Here is a 25,810-nt window from a genome sequence, read left to right as displayed (position 1 = left end):
GTCTGATATTCCTAATGGTAACATGGGGTAATAATTCTGTCCTTGTGATCTGCCTGTGAGTGTAAAGTGCCTGGTTCAATGCCTGGCATCTTGTAGGTGCTTAGCACATGATAGCAGCAGCTGTTTCTGTTGTCTTCTCCTCCTAGCTCAGATGTGATTCTGAGACTTTGCTTTTATACTCTTTTAAGAAATAAGCAAACTGCGTCATAGTGATTTGACTGATTTTTTTGAGTTCTTTTATTCATAAGCATTCATTGCTCTAAATTGCAAATGAAATATCCCATAATCTTGGAATTCTTGGAGTATTTCTCAGACGTTTTAGAACATTCTTTTTTATAATGTAAGGGGTTTTCTGGTGAAATATAAGTATCTTTTAGCTGTGTAACTCTGAATTGCCACTCAGCCAGTAAGCCCAGTGCTTTGGCTTTGGGTAATCATCAGCCATGTAGCACCAAACCTACCAGTTCCCCTCCTTATGAGTCCTTTTTGGTTGAAAAGACTTACAATACTTGGTTGGCAATGATTGTGCTTTTTGGATTATTTACATATCAAAAAATATTGAAGGGCCAGCCCGGTGGCCTAGTGGTTAAGTTCAGCATGCTCTGCTTTGGTGGCCCAGGTTCAGATCCCAGGCACAGACCTACGCCACTCGTCAGCAGCCATGCCATGGCAGCGACCGACAAACAAAATAGAGGGAGATTAGCAACAGATGTTAAGCTCAGGGCACGTCTTCCTCAAACAAAAAGAGGAATATATATTATTTTTATAATTACTTAATATTTTAGTAGAATTCACTTCAGTTGTTTTTCTTTGCACTACCTATTTTTATTTTTATAAGAGATTTTAAGCAAAGAAGACGGTTTTTTGGGGTTGTCTGTGCAGTTTACAACAGTCACTTTCTCTAAAAACTCACCCCTCTGGTGACGGGTGTAATTCTTCCACCTAAAGTTGTGTGTGCCCTACTTGCAGCCTTCCATCCTTTTGGTCACATATAATTGGACTAGGGATGAAAAACAGACTCTAGCTGGATCATTCAGATTTTCCTGGAAATTCAGAATTGGAACTGAGTCACGGCTGGTCTTTAAACTATTTGCTTGAACTGAAATAGTGAAGATTTGGACACATCTGCAGTTATCTTCAGCATTGTGTATGTAGAAATAGAAAAAAGTTGATGTACAGAGAGAAAACGGTATAAATGGACAGAAACAAAGAGAAAAGTCAGAGGCTACTATCTGGATTCTTAACAGCTTTCTGGATCATTATTCCAGGACTTCGTGAGGGCCAGCTATCTTTCAGTGCCATAGTATCCCTCAGTGATCTTCCACTAGGGTTCCTTTTTTTGCTCAGGTTTGCTCAAATTAGTTTCTCTTACTTAAAAACAAAAGAACCTCAACTAAAGAAGCTAGATTAAGCTTAAAACAAAAATAGATGAGTGTGAATATCCGCATGTAGAAGAATGAGGTTAGACCCCTTCCTTACACTGTGCACAGATGGATCACAGACCTAAATACAAGACCTAAAACTGTGACACTCTTAGAAGAAAACATAGGAGTAAATCCTCCTGATCTTGGATTAGGCAAAAGCTTCTTAGATGCAACACCAAAAGCAAAAGATAGATAAACTGAACTTCATCAAAATTAAAAATGTTTGTAGTGCAAATTATGCCACCAAGAAAGTGAAAAGACGACTCATGGAATGTGAGATTAGGCCTGATAAGGGGCTTTTTGAATACTAAAAAAAAAATCCCAGAACAAAAAAACAACTACGACTCAATAATAAAAAGACAACCCAATTTTTAAATAGGTGAAGACTCTGGATAGACTTTGCACCAAAGAAGATATACAGATGGCCACTAAGTCCATGGAAAGGTGCTGAGCAGGGCCTGGCTGGTGGCGCAACGGTTAAGTTCGCACATTCTGCTTTGGCAGCCTGGGGCTCACCAGTTCAGATCCCGGCTGTGGACCTACGTGTTGCTTTTCAAGCCATGCTGTGGCAGGCGTCCCACATGTAAAATAGAGGAAGACAGGCACAGACATTAGCTCAGGGCCAATCTTCCTCAGCAAAAAAAAAAAAAAAAAAGAAAAGGGGATTGGCAGAGGATGTTAGCTCAGAGCTAATCTTCCTCCAAAAAAAAAAAAAAGGCACTCAACATCATTAGCCATTAAGGAAATAAATGCAAATCAAAACCACAGTAAGATATCACTTCATATCTGCTAGGATGGCTATAACTAAAAAGACAGATAATAATAAGTGTTGACAAGGCTGTGGAGAAATTGGAATCAGCATACATTGCTGATAGGAATGTAGAATGGTGCAGCTACTTTGGAAAACAGTTTGGCATGCTTCAGGTGTTAAACACAGAGTTATTATGGGGCCCAGCAATTCTACCCCAGGCATATACCCACGTGGAACCTACGTCCACGCAAAAACTGGTACACAAGTGTTCAAAGCATTGTTATCTGTAATAGCCAAAAAGTGGAAACAAGCCAAATGTATATCAGCTGGTGAATGGATGAACAAAATGTAGTATGTCTGTAAATGAAATGTTGTTGAGCCATAAAAAGGAATAACGTTGGTACGTGCTGCAGTATGGATGAACCTTAAAAAGATGCTGAGTGAAAGAAGCCAGACACTGAAGACCACGCAGAGCATGATAGCATTTATATGACATGTCCACAGTAGGTAAACCCACAGACACAGAAAGTACATTAGTAATTCCTAGGGGCTAGAGAGAGAGGTAAATGGGGAGTGACAGCTAATGGATACAGGGTTTCTTTTGGGGAAGATGAAAATGTTCTAAAATTAGATTGTGTGGTAGTTGTACAACTCTGAATATGCTAAAGTCCATTGCGTCGTAGACTTTGAATGGGTGAGTTGTATCATATGTGGATTATGTCTCAATAAAGCTGTTTTTAAAAGCAGAGAGACAGTAAAGTTAGTATGTTAATTTTGATACAGTCTTCAAAAATAATAGATTTCTACAGAGGTAATTTTTTTACACTTTTTCATAAATACTTATGCCTAAATAAATGCAGTTTTTCTTTTTTAATAAAATTTTAAAATTCTAAATAGCATATTACTTTGTTTAAAGATAATTTGAACAAAATTTAGTACAGATTGTATTTATCAGTTTGATTGACAGGATAAGTTGAAATGTAGATTTTCCCTAAGCTGTTTCTCTCATTGCTATTACGTTTTTGAGATGAATGGAGACAGTTGTGATGTTATGGAAAGATCTTGGACTTAGCACTTGCTAGAGCAGGACAGACATAGGTGTTCAGTCTATGATCTTGAACGAATTTAATTTCTTAGCGTATTGGTTTCAAAAACTTCAAAATGAAGATCATGCTGGACTAAAAGTTTTTTTTCTTTCTAGCATTTATAGAAGTTTGAGAAATTTTCCTAAGAAAAATAAGCATAAGTATATTCAGCTTCTGTCGTTTGAATTTGTTTGTCCACACTAATGTACTCTTAGATTTTAAGCCTTTTGCAAACAGAAACAGTGTCCAACTTTGTCTAATGCCTAGTATTATATCTGAGAATGTAGCTTCTCAATTCATATTATTTAAAGAAATTGAAATTTAGTCAACATTATTTGTGACCTTTGAAGTATTAGGTGATAGAAGTCATTGAAATATTAACTGAAAAGCTTATTTTAACCTTCTTAATATATTTCTTTTGTCTACTTAAAATTGTGTCATTAATTTTAACTGTTTTTAGATATTAGTGTGGTATTTACAAATTATGTCAATTCCAGATTAGTGTATAATTTGTTTTTAAAATATGTTAACTGTATGTTATTTTTGACCTTTTAGGGTTTTTTTAATAAAATATATAGTTTTTAATGAGCTCGTAACAGTTAATTTTAGAGAAATCTATAATTGCATCTGGTCTCATGTACTGGGTTCTTTAGTGGCTGATATGTGGCAAATACATTTTTTTTTGTTGCAGTTAAGTGATGATACAAGATGGGTTTTGATTTTCTTTGTTTTAGCTTCATAGCTACATGATCTTAATATGCTAGTTTTTTATTTGCAGAGATCCTGCATATTTTGATGAAAATTGGCTAAACAGAATCAAAACTGAAGTAGGAGATAATTGGAGACTAAAGGTATTTAAAAAAATTTTTCCATGTTAATCAATCTTACGTGTGTATGATATTTGTTGATTTTTGCTCTGGTATGTCCAGTGAGTGTTAGAAACCTAGCCTCTAGTGAAATCATCTAGAATTGAAGATTAGAGGGAGCCTGAAGTTGCTCCCCAAGATACAGTGGAAGTCAGTAAAGCACAGTGACTGAGGGCATGGTCTCTGGAGCCAGAGTGCTTGGGTCCATATCACAGCCCTACCATTTACTATCTCTGGGATCGTCTGTTAACCTTTCTGTGCCTCAGTTTCCCCATTTGTAAAATGACGATTGTAATAGAATCTACTTCACAGAAATAAATGAGTTAATATATGTGATGCACTTAGGATAGTTCAGGACACTTCTAATGTTAGTTGCTAGTGTTATTAATAGTGAGAAAATATTGATCATTATTAACTGTGTCCAAAACACTCAGAGAATGAACTATTTTTATTTCCTTCCTAGTAGTCTTAAGTTCCATTGTTTCTCAAGCTTCTTTGACCAAAACCCCACAATAAGAAATATAGTTTACACTGCAACCTGCTGCCCAGCTAAATGTATATGCATATATAGTTGAACAAATTTTTAACCTTACTTTATGCAGTGATGTTTCTGTTACATTTTTTAAAATACTAGTTGCAACCCACTAAATTATATTTTTGACTTTATATTTTGAAATAATTATAGATTCACAGGGGGCAAGGGTGCAGAAAAAAATGTACAGAGAAGTTCTATGTACCTTTAACAGTTTCTCCAGTGGTAACATCTTGCATAATTATAATACAGTATCAGAACTAGGGAACTGACATTGATACAATCCACAGTTTATTCAAATTTCACCAGTCTTACCCTCTTTTTGAGTTTGTGTGTGCAGGTCTACTGAGGGGTAGATTCATATGAGGACCGCCACCATGAAGACAGAGAACTGTTCCATTTCTGCAGAGCCCCTGCTGCTGCTTTTATACCCACATCCACACGACCCCTCGCCCTAATCCTGAGCAACCACTGATTTGTTCTCCATCTGATCATTTTCTTACACTAAATTGATTTTTGTAACCCAGTAATGGTCATGGCTAGCCGTTTGGAAAACTCTGAATCCATTTCTTTTTGATATAGGTTGGTAGAGACTCAGAAATGGAAATGATTAAGCACATGAAGCCCCTGGACTTAAGCTAAGCTTAGTTTGTCTTTATATTTCCCCCATAAAACAAGCATTTGATGAAAAATATTTGATTGCTTAGCTATTGAGCATGCCAAAATCCAATTCTTTCTTTTTTACTAAGCTAGAGTGAATGGACACTGCTTAATGGCACTGTTTTAATTTCTAAAAAGTCTTTCAAGAATAAGCAATTAAATTGATTACTTTTCAATGTTATAACATGTTTAAAACAATTCATGAATGTTTAAAATAATGCTACTAATCATTTTATGTTTGCTTGCTGGCTTGACCAAAGAGAGAGTTGGATGTCCCACCTGCCACACACACAATACGCACATAAACACACCACACTGGAGTGTCACAAGTGTGGCAAAGGCAGTAATATAGAGAAGGGAAAAAGTTTATTATGTTCTTCTAAAAATGTCAGTTCTGATTTGCATTCCTGTTCTCTGTATTTTATCCTATATTTTATTTATTTAATTGTAAGAAACCACTGATTAATAATGAGATTGATAGCTTTTTTAATAGGAAATAAACTATCATTTTAAATGAGCACATTGATTTTTTATAACTTTCTAATTAAAATATTAAGATAGGAAAAAGTGAACATCCTAGAAAAAGGAAATAAAGTATGTATCTTCCATGTCTTCGGATTTTTCCGGAAGTATAAACATTTTAGTTTTATTTGAGATTTTTTTAAAAGTAAGTTTTCAGTTTATTTTCTCCCTTAAAAATAAGTATGTCTTCGGCAGCCCAGGGTTTCACTGGTTCGGATCCTGGGCACGGACATGGCGCCGCTTGTCAGGCCATCAGGCCATGCTGAGGTGGCGTCCCACATGCCACAACTAGAAGAACTCACAACTGAAAATACACAGCTGTATACTGGGGGGGGGGGGGACCTTTGGGAGAAAAAGGAAAAATAAAATCTTCAAAAATAAAAAAATAAATAACTGTCTTTGACTAACCACTGGGTTGCATTGCTATGATTCAGCCTATTTTGTTTGATAGCCACAGATACTGTCTTCTATCCTAGGACATCTTCAACTGCTAACATTGGCTAGCAATGGCTGGATAGGTGATCTACAGAATCATATCATATATACATTTAGCTTAACATAAATTCAACCATGTGAGTTGGGTCAAAAAGCGGGAGGTGGGGGGTGGTGAGGAATACCAGTTCACAGTATATAGTGCAGGTCATTCTGCCTTTCATTTCACCCCGATGGCATATGGCCAGTAAACCTCTGCTCCAAAGTGAGTGAGTGTTGGGAGATATCTTTTGGTCCTTCATCCTGTCTCATTTCTAGGATGCTTCATATAGCACAAGTATCTTGCAATGCTGAGTGTGATGCTAGCATTTCAAGATTTTTTTAATCTAATAGCTCCTAAATATTTACTTTGGTGTTCAACTAAAGAAATAGCAGTCGTTTCTGACAGTGGAAGGATTTGGAGACATTATACGTGATAGGTTACTTTAAGAGATTTCCAAGGCCAATTTTTACTATAATTTATTTTTAATGCTCTAACCTTAGAATTTAACCTCCACTTTTCTAAGGAAAACAGCGCTGAACTTGGTCTTCATTAAGGGTGGCATGTTTTTTCTTCACCTGGAGAAAATCTAGATAATTTAATCTTACTGTTAAGTCTTGTTCAGTTACCCTCCATTTTTTCTCAGTGTGGTCATAACATTGAAACTTTAAGATAATTGGAGACTTAATTTGTTTTATAAATTTTTTATATCAAATAAATTAAGCCATTGATAGTCCATAATAATTCATATAGGCTATTAAATTTTATTGTTTGTGTTTACTTTATGATTAAAATGATTAGTTGATTCAGAAATTTTTCTGTTAAACTATATTTTGATCTGTGCTTGCCTTTTACTCAGTTGTTTTCTCTCTTTTTAAACAGATAAGCAATCTAAAGAAAATTTTAAAAGGAATCCTGGATTATAATCATGAGGTAAGGACTTTTTTCTCATTCTATTTGAAGTGTTACTATAGGATAGTTTAATTGTATAATATTTTACAATATTACTTGAGACAAGTAAAGGAAAAATTACCTCAAAATTAATAATCAGTTTATCTTCGTTGTATAGATTCTAGGATGTTCGTTCAAACTGGCATCTATTAGGGGGTCACAAGAGAAATATCTTTCTCACTGTATTATGGATAGTTTGTAGATATTTATGTTAAAGTTTCTGTTAAAGTTTACTTTGTGCTACCTGTTAACTCTCTCCTCTCTTCCCTTACTTGTGAAGGTAGTTTATAGTACCTGCATTATTGTAACCAACTCCCTTGCCTACTTCCAGTTTATTCCTTGGCAAACCCCCATCCCTATATTAACTCAGTTTATCCTCTGGGTCTGCTTCAGAACAGTCAAGACATTCCTGAGGAAAAGAATCAGGCAGTGGAACTAGTTTCCTTTAAATGTTATGACCACAGGTATCAAATGGACGCAGCCCTAGAAACCTGTGTTGTTTCCTTACTGGTTCCCCCACAAGCTTGCCTGCAGTTTTACCTGTGTGTATGCTTCAGTTATCTGTCTTCATCATCTCAGTAAGTGACCCTACCATCCACCCTACTGCTCAAGCCCAAAACCTAGAAATCATTTTACGGTCCGTCCTTCTTTTGATATCGTCAGCCAGATCTGTTAGTTAGACCTCCAAAATATAGCTTTTCTCTGTCTTTACTGCTGCCACCCATACCAAGCCATTATTAGCTCTTGCTTAGATCACTGGAGACCCTGATTTCACTCTTGCCTCTCTACAGTCTGCTCTATACTCTAAAGCCAAGATGATTTTTAAAAATAAAAATTAGATTCTGTCACTTTCCTCCTCAAAGTCTTTCATGGTTTCCTATTGTGTTGAGAATCAAATCCTTACTTCTTACCAGAAGCGACCAGGTACCGCCTGACCCCTTTAACCTCCTCTTATGCTGCTCTTCCCCTCACCCGTAACACTACAGCCACATTCATCTTGTTTCTGTGCTTTTAGGATCTTCTTTTTTCAGTGTAGAGTTATCAGACAGTGACCTTATATTTACATGTGAGTCATTTCTTTTGGGGCCAGTCAGTTTCCCCATACAAAAGTCTTCCATTCTCCTACCTGATATAAGTGTCTTGCTATCAGCGTTTTGGAGTCAAATGGAGTGGAGGTAGCTAGAAGGAATCTTACTGTCGGGAACATGAACCTGTATTTAATCTCCACTCTTTCTGGTACCCTCTGGTTCAGAACCTCTCTAGCTCCACTTCTTCAGAGGGTACACATCCAGTCTTTCTAGGGGTGGTAGAGGGATCGATAGTACTCAGTATCTTTGCTCAGTATGCATACCACATATCAGATTAGGGCCTAAGTTGCTGTGACTCAAGATAGTTATATCTTAGGTATAGGAGGTAAAAGTAGAAATTGGGAAGTGAGAATGACATGACAGCTCTGGGCTTAGCGGTGAGTTTCCATTGCTGACAAATTAATCTCTATCACATATTTCATTTGTTCATATAAATGTAAATGCAATTCTAATCCTTTTGTCTCCATTCAGATTTTAGGACAGCAAATTAATGACTTTACCCTTCCTGATGTGAACCTTATTGGGGAGCATTCTGATGCTGCCGAGCTTGGAAGGATGCTTCAGCTCATTTTAGGCTGCGCTGTGAACTGTGAACAGAAGCAAGGTAATTTATTTCAAGTTAGTGTATGTATGCATTTAAAATAACAAGGAAAGTAATATATATTGTATGTTTTATATATAAATCACCAGTACAAATGATAGCATCTTTTTAAGGCCGCTCTCAAAGAATGCCATTTTCTATGATTTCGCTAATTTGTTTGCAAGCATAAAAGAGTTTTGCAAGTTGTGATAAATGTGATTGTGATGACACTCTTTCCCATTCTGCAAGATTACATAATTCTTTGAGTAGATTACTTTTAACTACACTGAATGTAGTGAAATTTACTGTTAATTGGACGAAGTCCAGCTAAATTAATTAATAATATCAGTAATAATGATAATGATATACTGGATCAATTCAGCTCTAGGAACTTAAAATTGGATATTTTAGATTGCAAGTACAGAGGATTTATTTCACAAATATTTACTGAACTCATGCATTATGCTGGAGCTAGGAACACAGTGTCAGGTGGAACAGACACGATGCCTGCCCTCCTGAACTCGTAGGTGAATGGAGGGGGCGGGCAGTAAATAATGCCACATGTAACTGTCTGAGTGTGATGAGTGCTTGAAGGTAAAGTGTATGGGGACAGTCTAGGTTTGGGTCAGGGAAGTTATTTAAGCAAAGATATGGAGGGTACTGTATTAAGAGGAATCCGAATCGTAGAAACTGAATGTTAGAAAGACCTCCATTACCTTTGAGGGATTAAGAAAACCCACAACTATAATTGGAGAATAGTGAAGAAGGTGCAAAGAGATGAAGCAGGAGGAAAGTTAGATAGGGAGTGCTAAATGATGATGGCACAGTATTTTACTGTTACTTACATGACTTTTGAAGAAGGTGGGGTTTTTTTTAAGCCTAAAGGTATTTTTCTTCTTCCTCCTACCCCATCTCTGGTCATGCAAAACAGATTTTTATTAATTTGTCTGTACTTTTTTGGTGTTCTAGTGATGTTTAGTAATAGTTAACATTGTTTTCTTGAAGCTATGGCTAGTTTTATTGGTCTCTGACTCAGGAATTTTTTCTAACAATGTATTTATTTCTCTCCAGCCCCATTGCTTTTAGATTTTAGCATGCCATGGTCTTTTCGTAAATTTTACTTTTTTTTATTCAGTGTAACTCAAAATTTAAATAGAGAATTTTCTACATTCGTGATTTTTGTATATTATTGAAATGTCTAAGTTTTTTGTCAAATATTAGACGATTGATATAAATAAGATTCAAGACATTAAATCTCTAAGTAGATGTTTTGATTTTAAAGGGTGGATGAAAAATTATTTAATGTAATTCATTGAGTTCAGATGGCTTCTTATGTATTCTGTTAGGAGATTCATTAATTCTTAGGATTATCCTTAATACATAAGGGTCCTTGGAAGTGTATAACTGTTAAGACTTGGCTAATTATATTTATTACAGGGTAGGAATAGGAAAATAAGGATGTTACCTATATCCATATTCCTATGGAAAAGAAGACAGTCATATTTATTTATTGAGCTTGTCGCATAGACCAAAGTTCTGTATAAAACCTAGACTCAGTTTTTCCGCTGACATTGTATGTAAATGATGAAAACTTTGAACAGTATTTTAACATCATACTTATCTGGAGGGTGTTCTCTGCTCTCAGGAACACAGTTGAGAACAAAGATTCAAATTAAATGGATTTTTGAATTAAGTATTACCAGTCACTGCACGTTGATGATACAAAATCAGGATATAAAACCTGATAGTCACAAGGAGTAAATGAAGTTGTCTGGGTGTATTTGCTTTGTAATCCATGAAGTACTATACAAATAAAAAGGGCTTTGTGTTTAGATCATTTTTTCAATTAGAAGAAGGGAGGGCAATCGCTCAGAAAGTTGACTTTACATTTATCTTGGCTATCTGACTTCTCCATTTGGAGCAAATAAGTGGTGGTAAATTTGAAAAAGCAAAGATTAGTAGTAGAAAACACAGTTAATAACAATATTTACCAGGGCCAGCCCGTGGCCCAGTGGTGAAGTTCATGTGCTCTGCTTCAGAGGCCCAGGGTTTCCCTGGTTCAGATCCTGGGCGCGGACATGGCCCCACTCATCAAGCCATGCTGAGGCGGCATCCCACACAGCACAACCAGAAGGACCTACAACTAGAATATACAACTATGTGCTTGGGGGCTTTGGGGGGAAAGAAGAAAGGGAAAAAAGAAAAAAGATCGGCAACAGTTGTTAGCTCAGGTGCCAATCTTAAAAAAAAAAAATATTTACTGTGTGTCTCCCTTCTGCCTGGTACTCTACTGAGCACTAACAGAACAAAAAATACTGTTTTCAGATTAGGAAATTAAGACTCATAAGTTTATGTGACTTGCCCAAGATGTCGTGCTTTTGAGAGCCTAGGGAGGGACAAAAGCCCATGTCACTTCCACTTGTAGACTTAACACTCTTTATACTGAACAGCACTGTAGATTTTGGACCTAAAAGCTAGCTTTTCAGGATAAACTCCCTGACGTGGCACACCTCATTTTCCAGCATTGCCTCATAGATCTGCACCTCGTAATCATAGATGCTTGTATTTCAGACATTTAAGATTTGTAAATTTTTTTATTTTTCAAAAATTGTACATTAATGTAGTTCTCATCATCATTTTATCATTTAGCATTCTACGGTGTTCGCGGGGAAGGGCCTTGACGTGGCAACACCGCTTCTTAACTAACGCTTCCCCTCTCGCACCTTACTAACTGCACAGCCTCTCTGCTCCCACTGCTGTCTTCACCTCCAGGAAGCCACCATGAATTTTCCTTCCCCGTTCTCAGGGCCACTGCTGCTTCTCTTCTGTGTTCACAGACTTTTATTTGGGGGCTGTTTAGTCATCCTAGCTGGGCCATTCTCTCCATAGCCTGGAATTCTGTTTCATGCCTCTGAGCAGAATATCTAGAAGCACTCCCTTGTATTCCAGCACTCCTTTGAGGGGCTCCCCATTAACAACAAAACAAAACAAAACAAAACGAAAAATCGAGCTTAGACTAAAGGAATTTTCTTTTAACCAAATAGTGGGTCAGTTAGGATATATTTCTACTGCTGGCGGAAGCACAGTGCCTGTGATCTAAGTGTGCTGTGTATATTTGTGTCACCACACATCTGACTGGGTACAAATATCCTTAGGACATGACTTCCTGAAAAATATGTTTTGCATTAACTAAAAGCTTTGGCATTAACAACCAGAATGTCAAAATGTCATAATTTAATAATGCTTTCAAAATACTTTTTTTTTTCAACAAGTTACCTGTCAAGCACAGGATTAGAATTTGGCATTTCAAATACATGTCTCTTTCTTGCCAAAAGATCACTTGAACGATTTCATATTAAGACTCCTTCATGTAATAGTTGGAATGCTGAGACAATTTTTCGGTGTTTGTTTTTTGGATGTGTTAGGGGGAAAGGCAGGTTGAGGCTAAAATTTCCTAATCACTTTACCCTTTTAAGTGTTTCTTATTAAAACATTTACCATATTTGTTGGAATCCAACTGGCCTGCTGATTTTTTATGTGTAATGACACTTTCATTATCCATTGTTGGATTTGAAAATAACGAAAACTACTTCCGGGGCTTTTTTAGAAGGCAAGAAATTGTTTTTTCCAACTTCGTCACTACTGATAGCCAAGAGAGTCTTCTCTTTCTTGGCAGTGGTGAGAGTAGTAAGATGGATGGAGTTGGTGCTTTAGTATATTAAAGATGTGGGTCACTGGGGCCGGTCTCGTGGCCGAGTGGTTAAGTTCGTGCGCTCCACTTCAGGAGCCCAGGGTTTCGCCGGTTCGGATCCTGGGCGCAGACATGGCACCGCCCATCAAGCCACGCTGAGGCAGCGTCTTACATGCCACAATTAGAATGACTCACAATTAAAAATACACAACTATGTACCTGGGGGCTTTGGGGAGAAAAAGGAAAAATAAAATCTTTAAAAAAAAAAAAAGACACGGGTCACTGTTTTAAAGCCCAGTGTTCTACAATATTTGTTTAACTATGTTATCAGTTTCTACCTCAAATTCATCGTAATTTTTTGTTCTAAGCAGCTTTCAGGTTCATTAAGTTTTTTCTATAGTAGAAAATAATAAGGTAGGGATTATACGCAATTCAGTGCTTTAATGTCACATAAGAATAAAGCCCAAACTTCAGGGTTTTTTAACATGCAGCAAAGAATAATGTGAAAGACACATAATGTTCAGATTTTAAGAACAGTAATATGGAGTCCTTTCCATCCTGGCTTTCAGCTTTCCTATTTCATTTGTTTTAAGTTCCTGAGATCCTGCATATTTGTGACCTTTAGCTGTAGCCTCAACTTTATAAGGAATGGTGGGTGGGGGGAACATTATCTGAAGGAAAGATAAATACTGTGATTCTCAGCTTTTACTTTACCTATGGCACATATGTTTGACTATATATATGAGGAATTCCTAGGAAGACTCAAAACAGGAAACTCCTTATAAGAATCATGAAGTGTTAGCCTTTATTCCCTTGACTATCTTTAACTTGAACAGTGACATTCCAGATTGTTCTTGTTTTCAGAGTACATCCAAGCCATTATGATGATGGAGGAATCTGTTCAACATGTTGTCATGACAGCCATTCAAGAGGTACGTTGGAGCTTCGTACTTACAGTTTGTGAAAAATTGAAGGAGCAAACATGAGTTTAAATAATTGAGGTAGAAATTTTAAAAAGAAATTCCCCTACTCACTTTTTGAGAATCTTTTCTTTATACTTAGGATATATAGCTTCTCATTTTTATTAAATCATAGTCCTGTAAATTTCTTATTTTTATTTAAATCTCAAACATTTATCTTGCAGGTATAGATATTCAGTAACTATTCCTAATTTTTTTAAATGGCCTGATGAACTAGGAATAGTAGACTAATTCCTAAAGCCGTTATAAATAACATTTATCTTAAACCAGCAGTCTACCTCACACTTAACTATTGGTTTCTTGTTTGGTAGAAAACAGATCTTCAACTCCAACCATACCCAAAGCAATTTCTAGGTGAATGTTTATATTGAAACTGTTTGGGAGGAATCCTCTACCCTTCCAAATTCTTGGCTGAGGCTTCTGTAGCAAAAGACAGAGTAAGAAGTGAAAAGCGTACAAATTAATTTAATATAAATTTTATGACACAGAGCCTTTGCAAGAAGTGAAGGCCAAAGAAGTGTTTAAACCTGTGTTTTGATGCTAGGTTTGAGGAAGAGTGGAGAGTCGTGGAAAAATGTCACATGGCAAAAAACAGAGTTTAAGCTAAGTGTAGTAACCTGGGGGAAACAGCAAGTCCTGTTCATTCAGATTGCTTTCAGTGTCCCTCTGTTTTCAGAGATAAGGATGCTCATTTTCTCTGAGTGTAGGGGGGCCACCTATCACATGAGGGTCTTAAGATCTGCTTCACTGGAAGGTCAGAAAATCTTCCTGGTACCTGCTGCTTCTCAGATTCCTTCAGCTTGAAATATTCAATATGCCAATGTGCCGTATTTTGGAATAGCATGTCCTGAACTCCATCAAATGTAAGACCTAAAACTGTAATAGTAAAAATAAGATAAGGATTAATAACTAGTTGGTCTCAGGATGTGAGGATGCATATAACATACAAGTAATGGAAGAAACCCTTAAGGAAACAAGAAGACAGTATAGGACATGAATATGCAACTAACAGGGAAAAAAATACAACAATCATGAAAAATGCTACATGCAAATTAAGATAAAGTGTTTTATTTTAATTCTACCAACTGACTATAATCCAGGGATTCCCGCTACCCCCTCAGGTTTGATAATTCGCTAGAATTACTCACAGAACTCAGGAACCATGACAGTTTTGTTATAGCAAAAGGATACAAATCAGAATCAGCCCTCCCTCCCAAAAAATGCATAGAGGGAGGTCTGGGAGTATCCCAAAATTTCTGTTGTCCCCTCCCCATGGAATCAAGATATCACCCTCCTGGCACATTCATGAGTGACAATAGTACTGCCAGCCAGGGAATCCCCCCTGAACTTTTAGGTCCAGAGTTTTTATTGGGGTTTCATTTTATAGGTATGATTGATTGGATCATTGCCCACGAGGTTGAACTCAATTTCCAGCCCACCTCTCCTTCCCAGAGGTCAGGCTGATATCATGTGGCTCAAAGCCCCAACCCTCTAATATGGTCAGTCTTTCTGGCATGGGCAGCCGCCAACTGGAGTCATCTCCTTAGCTTAAACTATCTAGAGGCCCACCATGAATAACAAAGACACCCGTATTAGTAGGGAAATCCCAGAGATCCAGAGGCTGCCTCCCAGTAACTGGGAGTAAAGGCCAGCCAAATTATTACACAGGACCTTTCAAAAAGCAAAGCAGTTAAAAGATCATCACTTTGGCAATCAGCATGGATGATAGGAGGGTAAACTGGTGTATCTTTTTAAAAATGTTATATTCAGGCCAGCCCCGTGGCCTAGTGGTTAAGTTTGCCACACTCCACCTTGGCAGCCTGGGTTTGGTTCCTGGGCATGTACCTAAACCACTCACCTGTCAATGGCCATGCAGTGATGGAAGCTCATGCACAAAATAGAGGAATACTGGCAACAGATGTTAGCTCAGGGCGAATCTTCCTCAGCAAAAAAAGTTATACCTTTATATCCTGTAAGATATAAGGTGAATGTTAAAATACCAAAATGATGATCACCCAAGCAAGATAGAAGTTTAATTTGCTTTTAAGTGGTCCTGAGTTGGCTCTGTAGTCATCAGGGACCTAGCTTTCTTCTATCTTATTGTCTGCCATCCTTAATACATGATTCTCGCCTAGTGGTTCAGCTGTGACTTCGCAAGTTTCAGCTATCACGTTCACATTTCCAACCAGCAGGAAAGATTGAAGGAGAGGTTATCCACTTCTAGTAAACTTTCAGGAATTCTCACTCTTATTAGCCAGATATTACTCACATAGCCACACAGGGAAACTGGGAAATGTGGTCTTTATTCCAGGTGGTCATGGACACAACCAAAATTTGAAAATTTTGTTACTAAACAAAAAAGAATAAGGGGGCCATTAACAGTTCTACCTTACTGTAATTTTTGCTGTGTTTCTACTTTCAGGAATTATCCTAAGGAAATCTGAAATACAAGGATACGTAAGAGTAGTAGTAAACGTTTATGCAGCACCTATGATGAGCTAGGTAGTACTCGTACTTACTAAGCACATTCCATCTATTAACTCATTTGAAATTCACTGCAGTTGTAATTCTACTGAAATGTACACTTAAAAATTATTAAAATGGCAAATTTTATGTTATGGATATTTTACAATAAAAGAAAAAGAAAAAGAATAACTAATCCTTGAGGTATGTGCTGTTATTGTCCTCACTTTATAAAAGAGAAAATTGAGGCATAGGCATGTGAATAACTTGATCAAGTTCACACAAGAAGTAGTGGCAGAATCAGAACTCAGATCTAAGCAGTCTGAATCCAGAGCCTACGCCCATAACCACTGTGCTGTGTTGCCTCAAGATTATTTCAGCATTATTTTCTAGCACTGAAACATTAGAAATAATCTAACTGTCTAGCAGTAGGGGAACAGATAAATAAATTATGATGCAATAATGTATTGGCATATTACATAGGCATTAAAGCTTATTTTTGAAAAACATAATGATGTGGGGAAACCTTACAATATATTTGGTAAGAAAAGGTAGGCTAGAGAGCACAAGAGCAGTATAATCTCATTTCTGTTAAAAATTAAAATGAGTAAAAACAAACTTGCCAAAATGTTAACTATCTCCACATGATTGGATGTTCTAAACTCTTTTCTCTGTTTTCCAATTTTTCTATAATAACAAGTATTGTATCTATAATCAGTATTTTTAAAATTAAAGTCTGTGACTGAGTGATTTTCACTTTATGGATCTATCCCAGGGAATTCTTTAGAAATTCAGACCAAGATTGGGCACAACAGTGTTTATCAAACTATTTGATATTAACAGAAATGTGAAGACATTCTATATCCCTTGGTAAACAAGTGTTTAAATCATGATACTTCTAGCCCATGGAATATTATATAGCTGATAAAAATTTGTTTAAAAAAAGGGAGGGAGTTGTCTTATGACAAAGGGAAAACATTTAAAATGTCAAGTGAACAAAGCAATACATACAGTTAGATCGTAAGAATAGATTATGGGTCTATTCATTTTATTCATTTAGTAAACACTTATTGAGCACCTACTATGCACCAGGAGCCGTAGTAGGCATTAGGGATGCAATTATGAAAAACATAGACATGGTCTCTTGCCTCACAAAGTGTAAGTCTCATGGGAGAAATGAATGAACAAGCAATTCAGATACTTGCAAAGTATTCAAAATGAAAAGTACCCTGATGGGGAAAATGTAGGAGTACCTCAGGGAGTATTGGACTCAGTCTGGAGACGTTCAGGAAGGCTACTCAGAGGAAGTGTCGTCTAGACTGAGCACTGAAGGAGGAGATGAGGTCAGAAAAGGGCAACAATTGTTCTGAAGTCCAGGCGACACGAATAAGCAAGACCTGCACGGCGTGTTGGAGGCACTGAAAGAAGACTGCCTGTACGTGCAGAGTGCTTAGACTTGAAATGAGACGTCAGATTATTAGGATATTGAGCAGTTTTGTTAAAAGAGTTGGAATTTTGGAAATTAATGAACAGATTTTAAGGAGAAAGTGCATTGAAGTCTGTATTTGAGAAAATCCATGCAGTGAGAAGAGTGGGTTAGAGGAAAACAAGGCTAGAAAAGAGGAGAGCAGTTGAGAGACTTTAATAATTGTCCAGTGAAGAATGATGGAAGGCTGAACTAGGTGATGGCAGTCAGGGTGGAGAGAGGTGGACAGATCTGAAAAGCTCAGAGCTCCAGTCAGCAGGCTTGATGACCTAGGAGGAAGGCAGGGGTAGCTGGGTGAAATGATGGGACCGAAGAAGGGTTTTTGTAAGATGGTAGTTTCTCTCTCTCTCTCTCTTTTTTTTAAGGCACATTCTATTTTTATGTCTTTATTAAGGTGCTACTGACTTTGATTTTTTTTTTTATTGTGGTAAAATACGCATAACATAAAATTTACCAGTAGTGATATTTAGTACATTCGTAACATTAGGCAAACATTACCACTATTTAGTTTCCAGAACTTTTTCATCGCCACAAAAGGAAACCCTGTACCCATTAAACAGGCAAGACTCATTTCCTCCTCCCTTCAGCCTTGGCAGCCAGTAGTCTGCTTTCTGTCTCTATAAATTTTCCTATTCTGGATATTTCATATAAATGGAATCATATGATATGTGGCCTTTTATGTCTGGCTTGTTTCACTTAGAATGTTTTCAAGGTTATGTTGTAGCATGTATCAATACTTCGTTCCTTTTTATGGCTGAGTAATCTACTGTTGTATGGATTTACCACATTTTGTTTGTCCATTTGTCAGTTGATGGGCATTTAAGTTGTTTCCACCTTTTGGCTATTGTAAATAGTGCTGCTATGAACGTTAGTGTATAGGTTTTTTTTGAACACCTGTTTTTAGTTATTTTGGATATATATCTAGAAATTGAATTGCTGGGTCATACAGTAATCCTATGTTTAACCTTTTGAGAATGCACCAACCTGTTTTCCATGGGAGGTGCACCATTTTACATTCCCACAAACATTGCACTAGAGTTTTGATTTCTCCACCTCCTTGCCAACACTTGTTATTGTCCATCTTTCCGATAATAGCTGTCCCAGTGAGTCTGAAGTGGTATCTCATTGTGGCTTATTTGCGTTTTCCTAAACACTAATGATGTTGAGCACCTTTTCATGTATTGGCCATTTGTGTGTTATCTTCTTTAGAGAAATGTGAATACAGTCAAGTAAATGATAGTCTTTTAACTATTTAAATGGTAATAGGAAGAAGGCACAAGAAAGAGAAAGTAGAGGTTGAGATAGAACGAAGAGGATGATAAATGGTACAGGGTCTGTGAGAAGCTGGGGAGAGACTGGGTTGAGAGCACAAGTGGAGGGATTAGTCTTAGATGGGAAGAATAGCACTTGTATTATAACAAAATCGAAGAAGGAAAGGATGGGCATGAATGTTGCCAATTTTGTAGGTTAAGGTATAGGAAATTGGGGAAATTCATATCTGGAAGCAAGGTTGGGTGAAGAGTGGGGGAATTGGTGAGGTTAGAGAAGTAGGAAATGTTTGGAATAATGTTTAAAGGGAATCAAGAGGCTGCTGACTGGGGAAGCGTAACTACTTTTTGGGCAACTTTGAAGGCCCAGTTGAGATTCGAAACTATGTATTAATAGTGTTTTATGATTTTTAAAACTTTTTTACTCTCTCAGTACTTGGCAGTCAGGGTATATAGCCAGAAGAATTAGGTAGTTGGATTGAACTTGCATTGAGATTTTGCTGGGAAGAAGGAATTGAGGTAAGAGGAGAATTGATTATATTGACAGAAGTCATCAACATAATAGACCACGAAATCTAAGCTAGAAAGAGAAGATAATTGATTAAACAAATGACAAACCATGGAAGCTAAAGTGGGGAAGGGGAGATTTCCAAAAACAGGTTGATATTAGAAAAAAGAGGAGTGAACTTCAGGCAGGCAAAACAGTGATGTTCACTCAAGAGTCTAAGCAAAGTAAGGAAGAAAATGAATATAAGGACAATGAAAAGCAGGGAGAGAGTGGAGAGGTCTAGGGCCTGGAAGTGCTGAGGAAGTCGAGGAACAGATAGACCAGATGTAACTGAACAAGAGACTTATGAAGGGAGCGGAATACCTAGGTTTTTATTCAGAGGTGTTGCTGTGTTCTGAAAAGGACTACAGTGTAACAATAGAAGAAAAAACACTGAGAGAAAATACTTCCACTTCCCTCTCCTTCCTGCCTCTGAATTAGATACTTCCTCTCTGAATATCTGTCACAACCCTTATCACACCATAATGGATTTGTCTTTCTCGCTTGAACTGTGCCAGACCCATGGTTGGCACAGGTAGCTTCTTAAATATTTCACAGTTTTAAAGGTGGTTATTTCTAGATGGTAGAATAATGGGTTTTCTGTCTTTATGTTTTTTTTCTGGATTTTATTTTCTGTACAATGGATATTGTTTCAGTTGGAAGAAAAGTCTTTTGAAAATCTTTTTATTAATGTCCTCAAAATAAAAGCATAAAAATTGAAGCCGGTATTTTTATTCTGAGAATTTCCCCCCATATTTATGCCCAGGGACTTTGACCTCTTCTCATTACGTTAATGTAGAGTAGTGGTTCTCAGACTTCGGTATGCATCAGAATCACTTGGAGGACTTAAATTAAACAAGTTGCTGGGCCCTAACCGCTAGTTTCTGATTCAGTAAATCTGGGCTGGAACCCAAGAATTTGTGTTTCTGACAGATTCTCAGGCAATGCTGAATGTTGTTGGTTTGGGGACCTCACTTTGAAAACCACTGATCTTGAGAAAAAGATACAGCTGAACATAACATTTCAGTTCTCTAGAGAGTGGGATGAAGGCTGAGATTACAATATCTCTCAACAGCACATCCCCACATTTCTAATTGTCCCTCTCTCTTTTGTCCTCAGACAGAACATAAGAAGGAAACAATAGAAAATTGGGCCCATTTGAATCTGCCCCTGACATTTGTCACAATCGGAATTTTATCCCCTTCTCCCTCAAATCCTCACACACCCTTTGGACCTTCTCTCCTTGAAACACAAGGGTGAGAGAAGCTAAAACAGATTCGTGTGTGCGTGTTATTAAACTGTAGCCAGTTAATTCTGGCTAATGTTGATGTTGCCCACATTTGTTCTTTGGAAATAGTTACTTAGTGTTACCATATTTTTACTGAAAAGTCAATGTTTTCAAATATTTAGCCACATTTTTAACTTAGAGACTTGTCTTTTTAGTAATAAGAATAAGTAATAGTTGATTCTTATGCCTGGACCTACAGTGACAATGAGCACCAGAATTTAGACGTGTAATTTTAAGTGAAGGCATTATCCTGAGTGAAAAAAAATTTCCGGAGTGAGAAACTTTCATGTATAAGAAAATGTTCCTTTTACCTTTGTGTTTTCATTTTAATTTTTATAATTCTTTAGTGGCTGAGTGTTCATGTTTGTTGTGTAAGTATATTGTATAGAATGTCTCTTTTGTCTCATAGTTATAATCATTTAAATCTTAATTCCAGCTGATGAGTAAAGAATCTCCTGTCTCTGCTGGAAATGATGCCTATGTTGACCTTGATCGCCAGGTATTTGCATTGTTTTTATCCATGCAAAGATCGAAAAGGATAAACTGTAGATATTAATGAAAAGAATGTTTCGATTGAAATAGCTTATGAAATGTATTGGTGTAGTTCTTTATTATTTATCTAAAATTCAAGAACTGAAGCCACTTTACTAATAGATATTACACATTTGTAATTAAATTTGTAATTAAAGTGTTATTGCATAACCCACTTTGAAATAAATTAACTTATTTAACTTATTGTAATTCATGTTTTCTAGTCGTGATTTTTCTTTTTTCGTTAGTGATACTTTCTAAATGCCACTTTTAACACAATAGATGCATTCCTGGGAAGTTGTATGCATTTAATCTTATGATGTATTAATCATACAAAAGATATTTTACCTTTTATTTAATGGTATTCTTCAATTGAAGATATCTCCTCTACCCTTTATCTTGTGAAGAGGTGAAGATTTGTCAATACATATTTAAATGCACTAGGGAACTTTATTTTTAAATGAACTCTGCAGTGTATTGCAGTTTTAACAGAAAAGTTATTTTGTAATTTTAATTTTATTTTTTAATAAAATGCCGTTACTTACATTGTCAGTTTCTATGTTCCAGCTATTCTGGGACATCTGTTCCAAAGCATGAACAGAAATCTTTGTATTCTTTGTCTTCTCTCATTTCTTTCCCATGATTTCTAAATGTTTTGCAGGAAAATCTTTGGATGTGCTATAATTTTAACCCAAGTTGTAATTTATCTTTCCTTTGCCTTATGGTGTTTGATTTTAAAGTTGTCACCTTGAATGCGTTTTTTTGTAATCAATTTTTTCTTTGGTTTTAAAAATTAATTTTAATTATTTTTTGTCATACTTTGCTAACTTAGAGTTTGTGTAATAATGGGACACAATTTGGGAATGTTTGGTTTGTGTTGAGAATCAGAATAATAAAAATCTTTTATTTTAAAACTGATATACAAATTATCACAAAGATTTAATGTGACTAAAAAACTTGTGTTGAAATACACTAGTTGTATATTTTAACACTTGAACCGCTATTCCTCTAGTGCAGACATATGTCACCAAGGTTAAATTTCTACCTTATTACAGAATCAACATTGCCAAGAGCCAAATAGCCCAGAGAGAAGACGACATGTAAGAAAACTTGTTATGAGGAAAGAACAGAAAAGACAAGACTTAGGACTAAAAGATGTTTAAAGTTAGAAGTGCAGTCTTTTGACTCTTGGCAGAGGGTTCTTGATTTCTCTCTGCCTCTCAGAAAGAAAAGGGAAAAATGTTTTATTTCAATATTGTACATATGTAATTATTAATTGTTGCCACTTCATATTGAAGTGTTTATTGTATCTCTTTGTTTCTAATCAGTTGAAGAAAACTACAGAGGAACTAAATGAAGCTTTGTCAGCAAAGGAAGAAATTGCTCAAAGGTGCCATGAATTGGATATGCAGGTAAGAGGTCTGTTCTGTGTACCGCCTGTGAAATGCACTTCTGTAAGTACCCCCAAATGTGCTGTGTACTGCCACACAGTACAGTTTGACTATATAATGCAACCCTAGTTAAAGACAAAAAAGGAAAACAGATTTCTGGTTAAAGATAGTAGACTGAGCAAAGATATTAATTTTCTTTCCTTCCTGCAACTGCATTAAATTTATAATAATGAATTAAAATGATGTAAGCCCACAAGAAAAGAGAAAGAGGAGGGGTAAAGAAGAGACAGAGGAGCTATCAGTGCCAGCTCTCAGGAGGGGTGAGGGAGATTTTTAAAAGCCCTGATCTGTAGTGTTTGCCAATTTCCGTAGTATGAATACTCACTTAGTGGTCAGTTTGAAGGTATTAAGGGTTTAACTCACAAGACTCAGCTCATAAGACTCCTGAATATTTAAAAATCAGCTTGGGTGTAGCCAGCAACGGCACACCACTAGTTTTCATCAACCTCTGAAGCCAAAAGATATTTAGAAAAGTGCTGAATGGCTAAAAAGAGTAAGGAATGCAGTGGGCAACAACACCCGTAGAAGGGGAAGGAGGCAGCTGCTGTAGCAGAACCCGGAGAGTCCACAGATAATGATGAAAGGCTGAAGTGAGGCTGGAGCGAGAGGTATACAGAGGATAGTTGGGCCCCATCATCAACCCTGTCACTCACTGCATGTAGACTGACCTATCACCAGGTTCCCAATCAGAGGGTTCTTTTCTAAAGTAATTAAACAGAAGTATAGGGAAATTAGACTGAGTATTAGTATTGCAAGGTAAGGTCCTTTTCATTTCAACCTTCCTAGGTTCTCTAATTTAGTTTCATGTAGATAAGCCCTAAAGTGAAACCCATGCTTGCATAGCTTCCAGTTACCTTTGCTGTTGACTAATTCTTAAATGTGAGGAAATCTGCATAACCAAACGAAGGATCAAGATAAACAGGAAGCTAGCCCTAGAGGAAGTAGAGAAAATTTGGATAGTAGAAGAGATTTTTCTTTTTAATCTAATACCCTCAGTGAAATTAGGAAAGATATTGCATCTATAAAATAAGGATAAGATTCTATTTTAAAAAGGAAAAGTCAGAGATCAAGAAACACTTAAGTAGGGGCTGGCCCTGTGGCTTAGTGGTTAAGTTTGGTGTGCTCTGATTTGGTGGCCCAGGTTCACAGGTTTGGATCCCAGGTGTAGACCTACACCACTTGTCAGCCATGCTGTGGCAGCATCCCACATACAAAGTAGAGGAAGATTGACACAGATGTTAGCTCAGGGTGACTCTTCCTGAAGCCAAAAAAGAGGAAGATTGACAATGGATGTTAGCTTAGGGCAGATCTTCCTCAGGAAAAAAAAAAAGAAACACTTAAGTAAGTTAACAATAGAATTGTCAAAATAAAAAATTCAATAGGATAAAGATAAAGTCAAAGAAATCTCTCACATATAAGATGGAAATAAGAAATAAAAGTATTTGTCTGGCAGAGAAAGACAAACTCTGTATGACTCCACTCATAGGTGGAAGTTAAACATAGAGACAAAGAGAATTGATTGGTGGTTACCAGGGGAAAGGCGGGGTGGGGAGAGGGCACAAAGGGTGAAGTGGTGCACCTACAACAAGACTAACAATAATGTACAACTGAAATTTCACAAGGTTGTAAACTATCATAATCTTAATAAAAAAAAGTTAAAAAAAAAAGTATTTGTCTGGGATTTACCTCAAAATCAGGGAGGTGAGGGGAGTGGATAGAGGTGTGGATGAGACATAATTGGCCATGTTTTAATAACTCTTGAACCTGGGTAACAGATACACAGAGTTCACAATATTTTATGCTGGAAGCATTTTACTTTGAAAGGCGTAGGAGTCAGTCATTGCTTTGGATGTATATAGGAGGGAGTGTAATCCTAGCATATTTGTTGGGTTATATGGTAAGTAATATTTATCTAGTCATAAGTAAGCACTGTTAATTGGTTTTCGAGTTTTAGAACTTTACACAAATGCCGAGTTACAATAATAAATAAATGAGTTGATTATTTTTATGAGCAGTATATAAATGTTATCTTTGACAATATAGAATTAAAGTTATACACTAGGATTGGCAAATGACAGCTTGCCATCTGTTTTTGTAAATAATGTTTTATTGTGGCACAGCCTCACTCATTCATTGACATATTGTCTGTGGCTGCTTTCAGGCTATGATGACAGAGTTAAGTACATGCCACAGAGACCTGTGGCTCTCAAAGCCCAAAATACTCACTATTTAATTATTTGCAGAAAAATTTACCAATCCCTGGTATAGACGGATTGCAGAGTGAATGGCAAGGTTGCAGAGAGGTTATGAGAAGAGAAGAGCTAGCCTTGTAACACGCTTAGCTCTGCAGAAAACAGTACTAGCACAGTCGTGATAATGTGGTGTCTAATGTAATTATGCAGACTGTTGGTTGTCAACATTTAGAATTGTCCTGCATAGAAATGTTGCTGTAAAGTAAAGGTACAGATGATAGGGGTTGAGAAGTAGGACGAGACAGGAGCAGTGAAGGAAGGTGGGGCCCTAATGTTCTCATCTCACCTGGAAGGTTGTCAAGAACCACTTCTGTGGAGCAACAATCATTACATGGCTAGCTGCTTCTTGTCATCCAATCTCAGCTCAAAATCACCTGATTCATTTGTCATAAAATATTTTATTGGGCACTTAGATGTGCCAAATACTAAATGAGGCCTCCCTGGGAAGGCCTTGCATGGTCAGTCAATCTAAAGTAATCATCCAGTCTCTCCTCTTAGTCTCATTTTAACCCTCTGCATAGCACTTTTCACTCTATTTTTGCATGTATTTATTAATTTATTTTCTTGTTTAATATGATTTGCTTTTGCTTATATATTTACTATGATTTATTGAATATATTACACGTAGGAATAAGAACTTCTTCTGCTTTGTTCATCACGGTGTCCCTTGCACCTAGAAAACTGCAGCAGTGCCTAGCAGGTAGTTTGCACATAATGAGTATTTGAATGAGTGAATGAATGGGCGAGTGATTGAGTGAAATGAGCAGTTGTTTAAAATTGCAGAGGTGGGCCACCCCCTGGCCAAGTGGTTACTTTTGCGCACTCTACTTTGGCGGCCCAGGGTTTCACCAGTTCGGATCCTGGGCACAGACCTAGCACTGCTCATCAAGCCATGCTAAGGTGGCATCCCACATGATACAAC

At 36.9% G+C, this 25,810-nt stretch overlaps 1 protein-coding gene across 2 annotated transcripts in view; it reads left to right on the top strand.

Moving 5' to 3' along the window:
- The window catches only part of HOOK3 (hook microtubule tethering protein 3), a 106,672-nt gene that overhangs the window by 16,935 nt on the left and 63,927 nt on the right, over positions 1 to 25,810 (top strand). For both annotated transcript variants that reach the window (XM_023630758.2, XM_070253336.1), the window contains exons 3-8: positions 4,039 to 4,111; positions 7,195 to 7,245; positions 8,823 to 8,955; positions 13,487 to 13,554; positions 21,091 to 21,153; positions 22,514 to 22,597. In XM_023630758.2, coding sequence (XP_023486526.1) covers positions 4,039 to 4,111; positions 7,195 to 7,245; positions 8,823 to 8,955; positions 13,487 to 13,554; positions 21,091 to 21,153; positions 22,514 to 22,597 — 472 coding nt within the window. The remainder of the gene's footprint in view (positions 1 to 4,038; positions 4,112 to 7,194; positions 7,246 to 8,822; positions 8,956 to 13,486; positions 13,555 to 21,090; positions 21,154 to 22,513; positions 22,598 to 25,810) is intronic.

Source organism: Equus caballus, chromosome 27, assembly GCF_041296265.1.
Source record: "Equus caballus isolate H_3958 breed thoroughbred chromosome 27, TB-T2T, whole genome shotgun sequence".
Lineage (NCBI taxonomy): Eukaryota > Metazoa > Chordata > Mammalia > Perissodactyla > Equidae > Equus > Equus caballus.
Note: the sequence above shows the minus strand (reverse complement) of the source record. Positions and strands in the feature narration are given on the sequence as shown.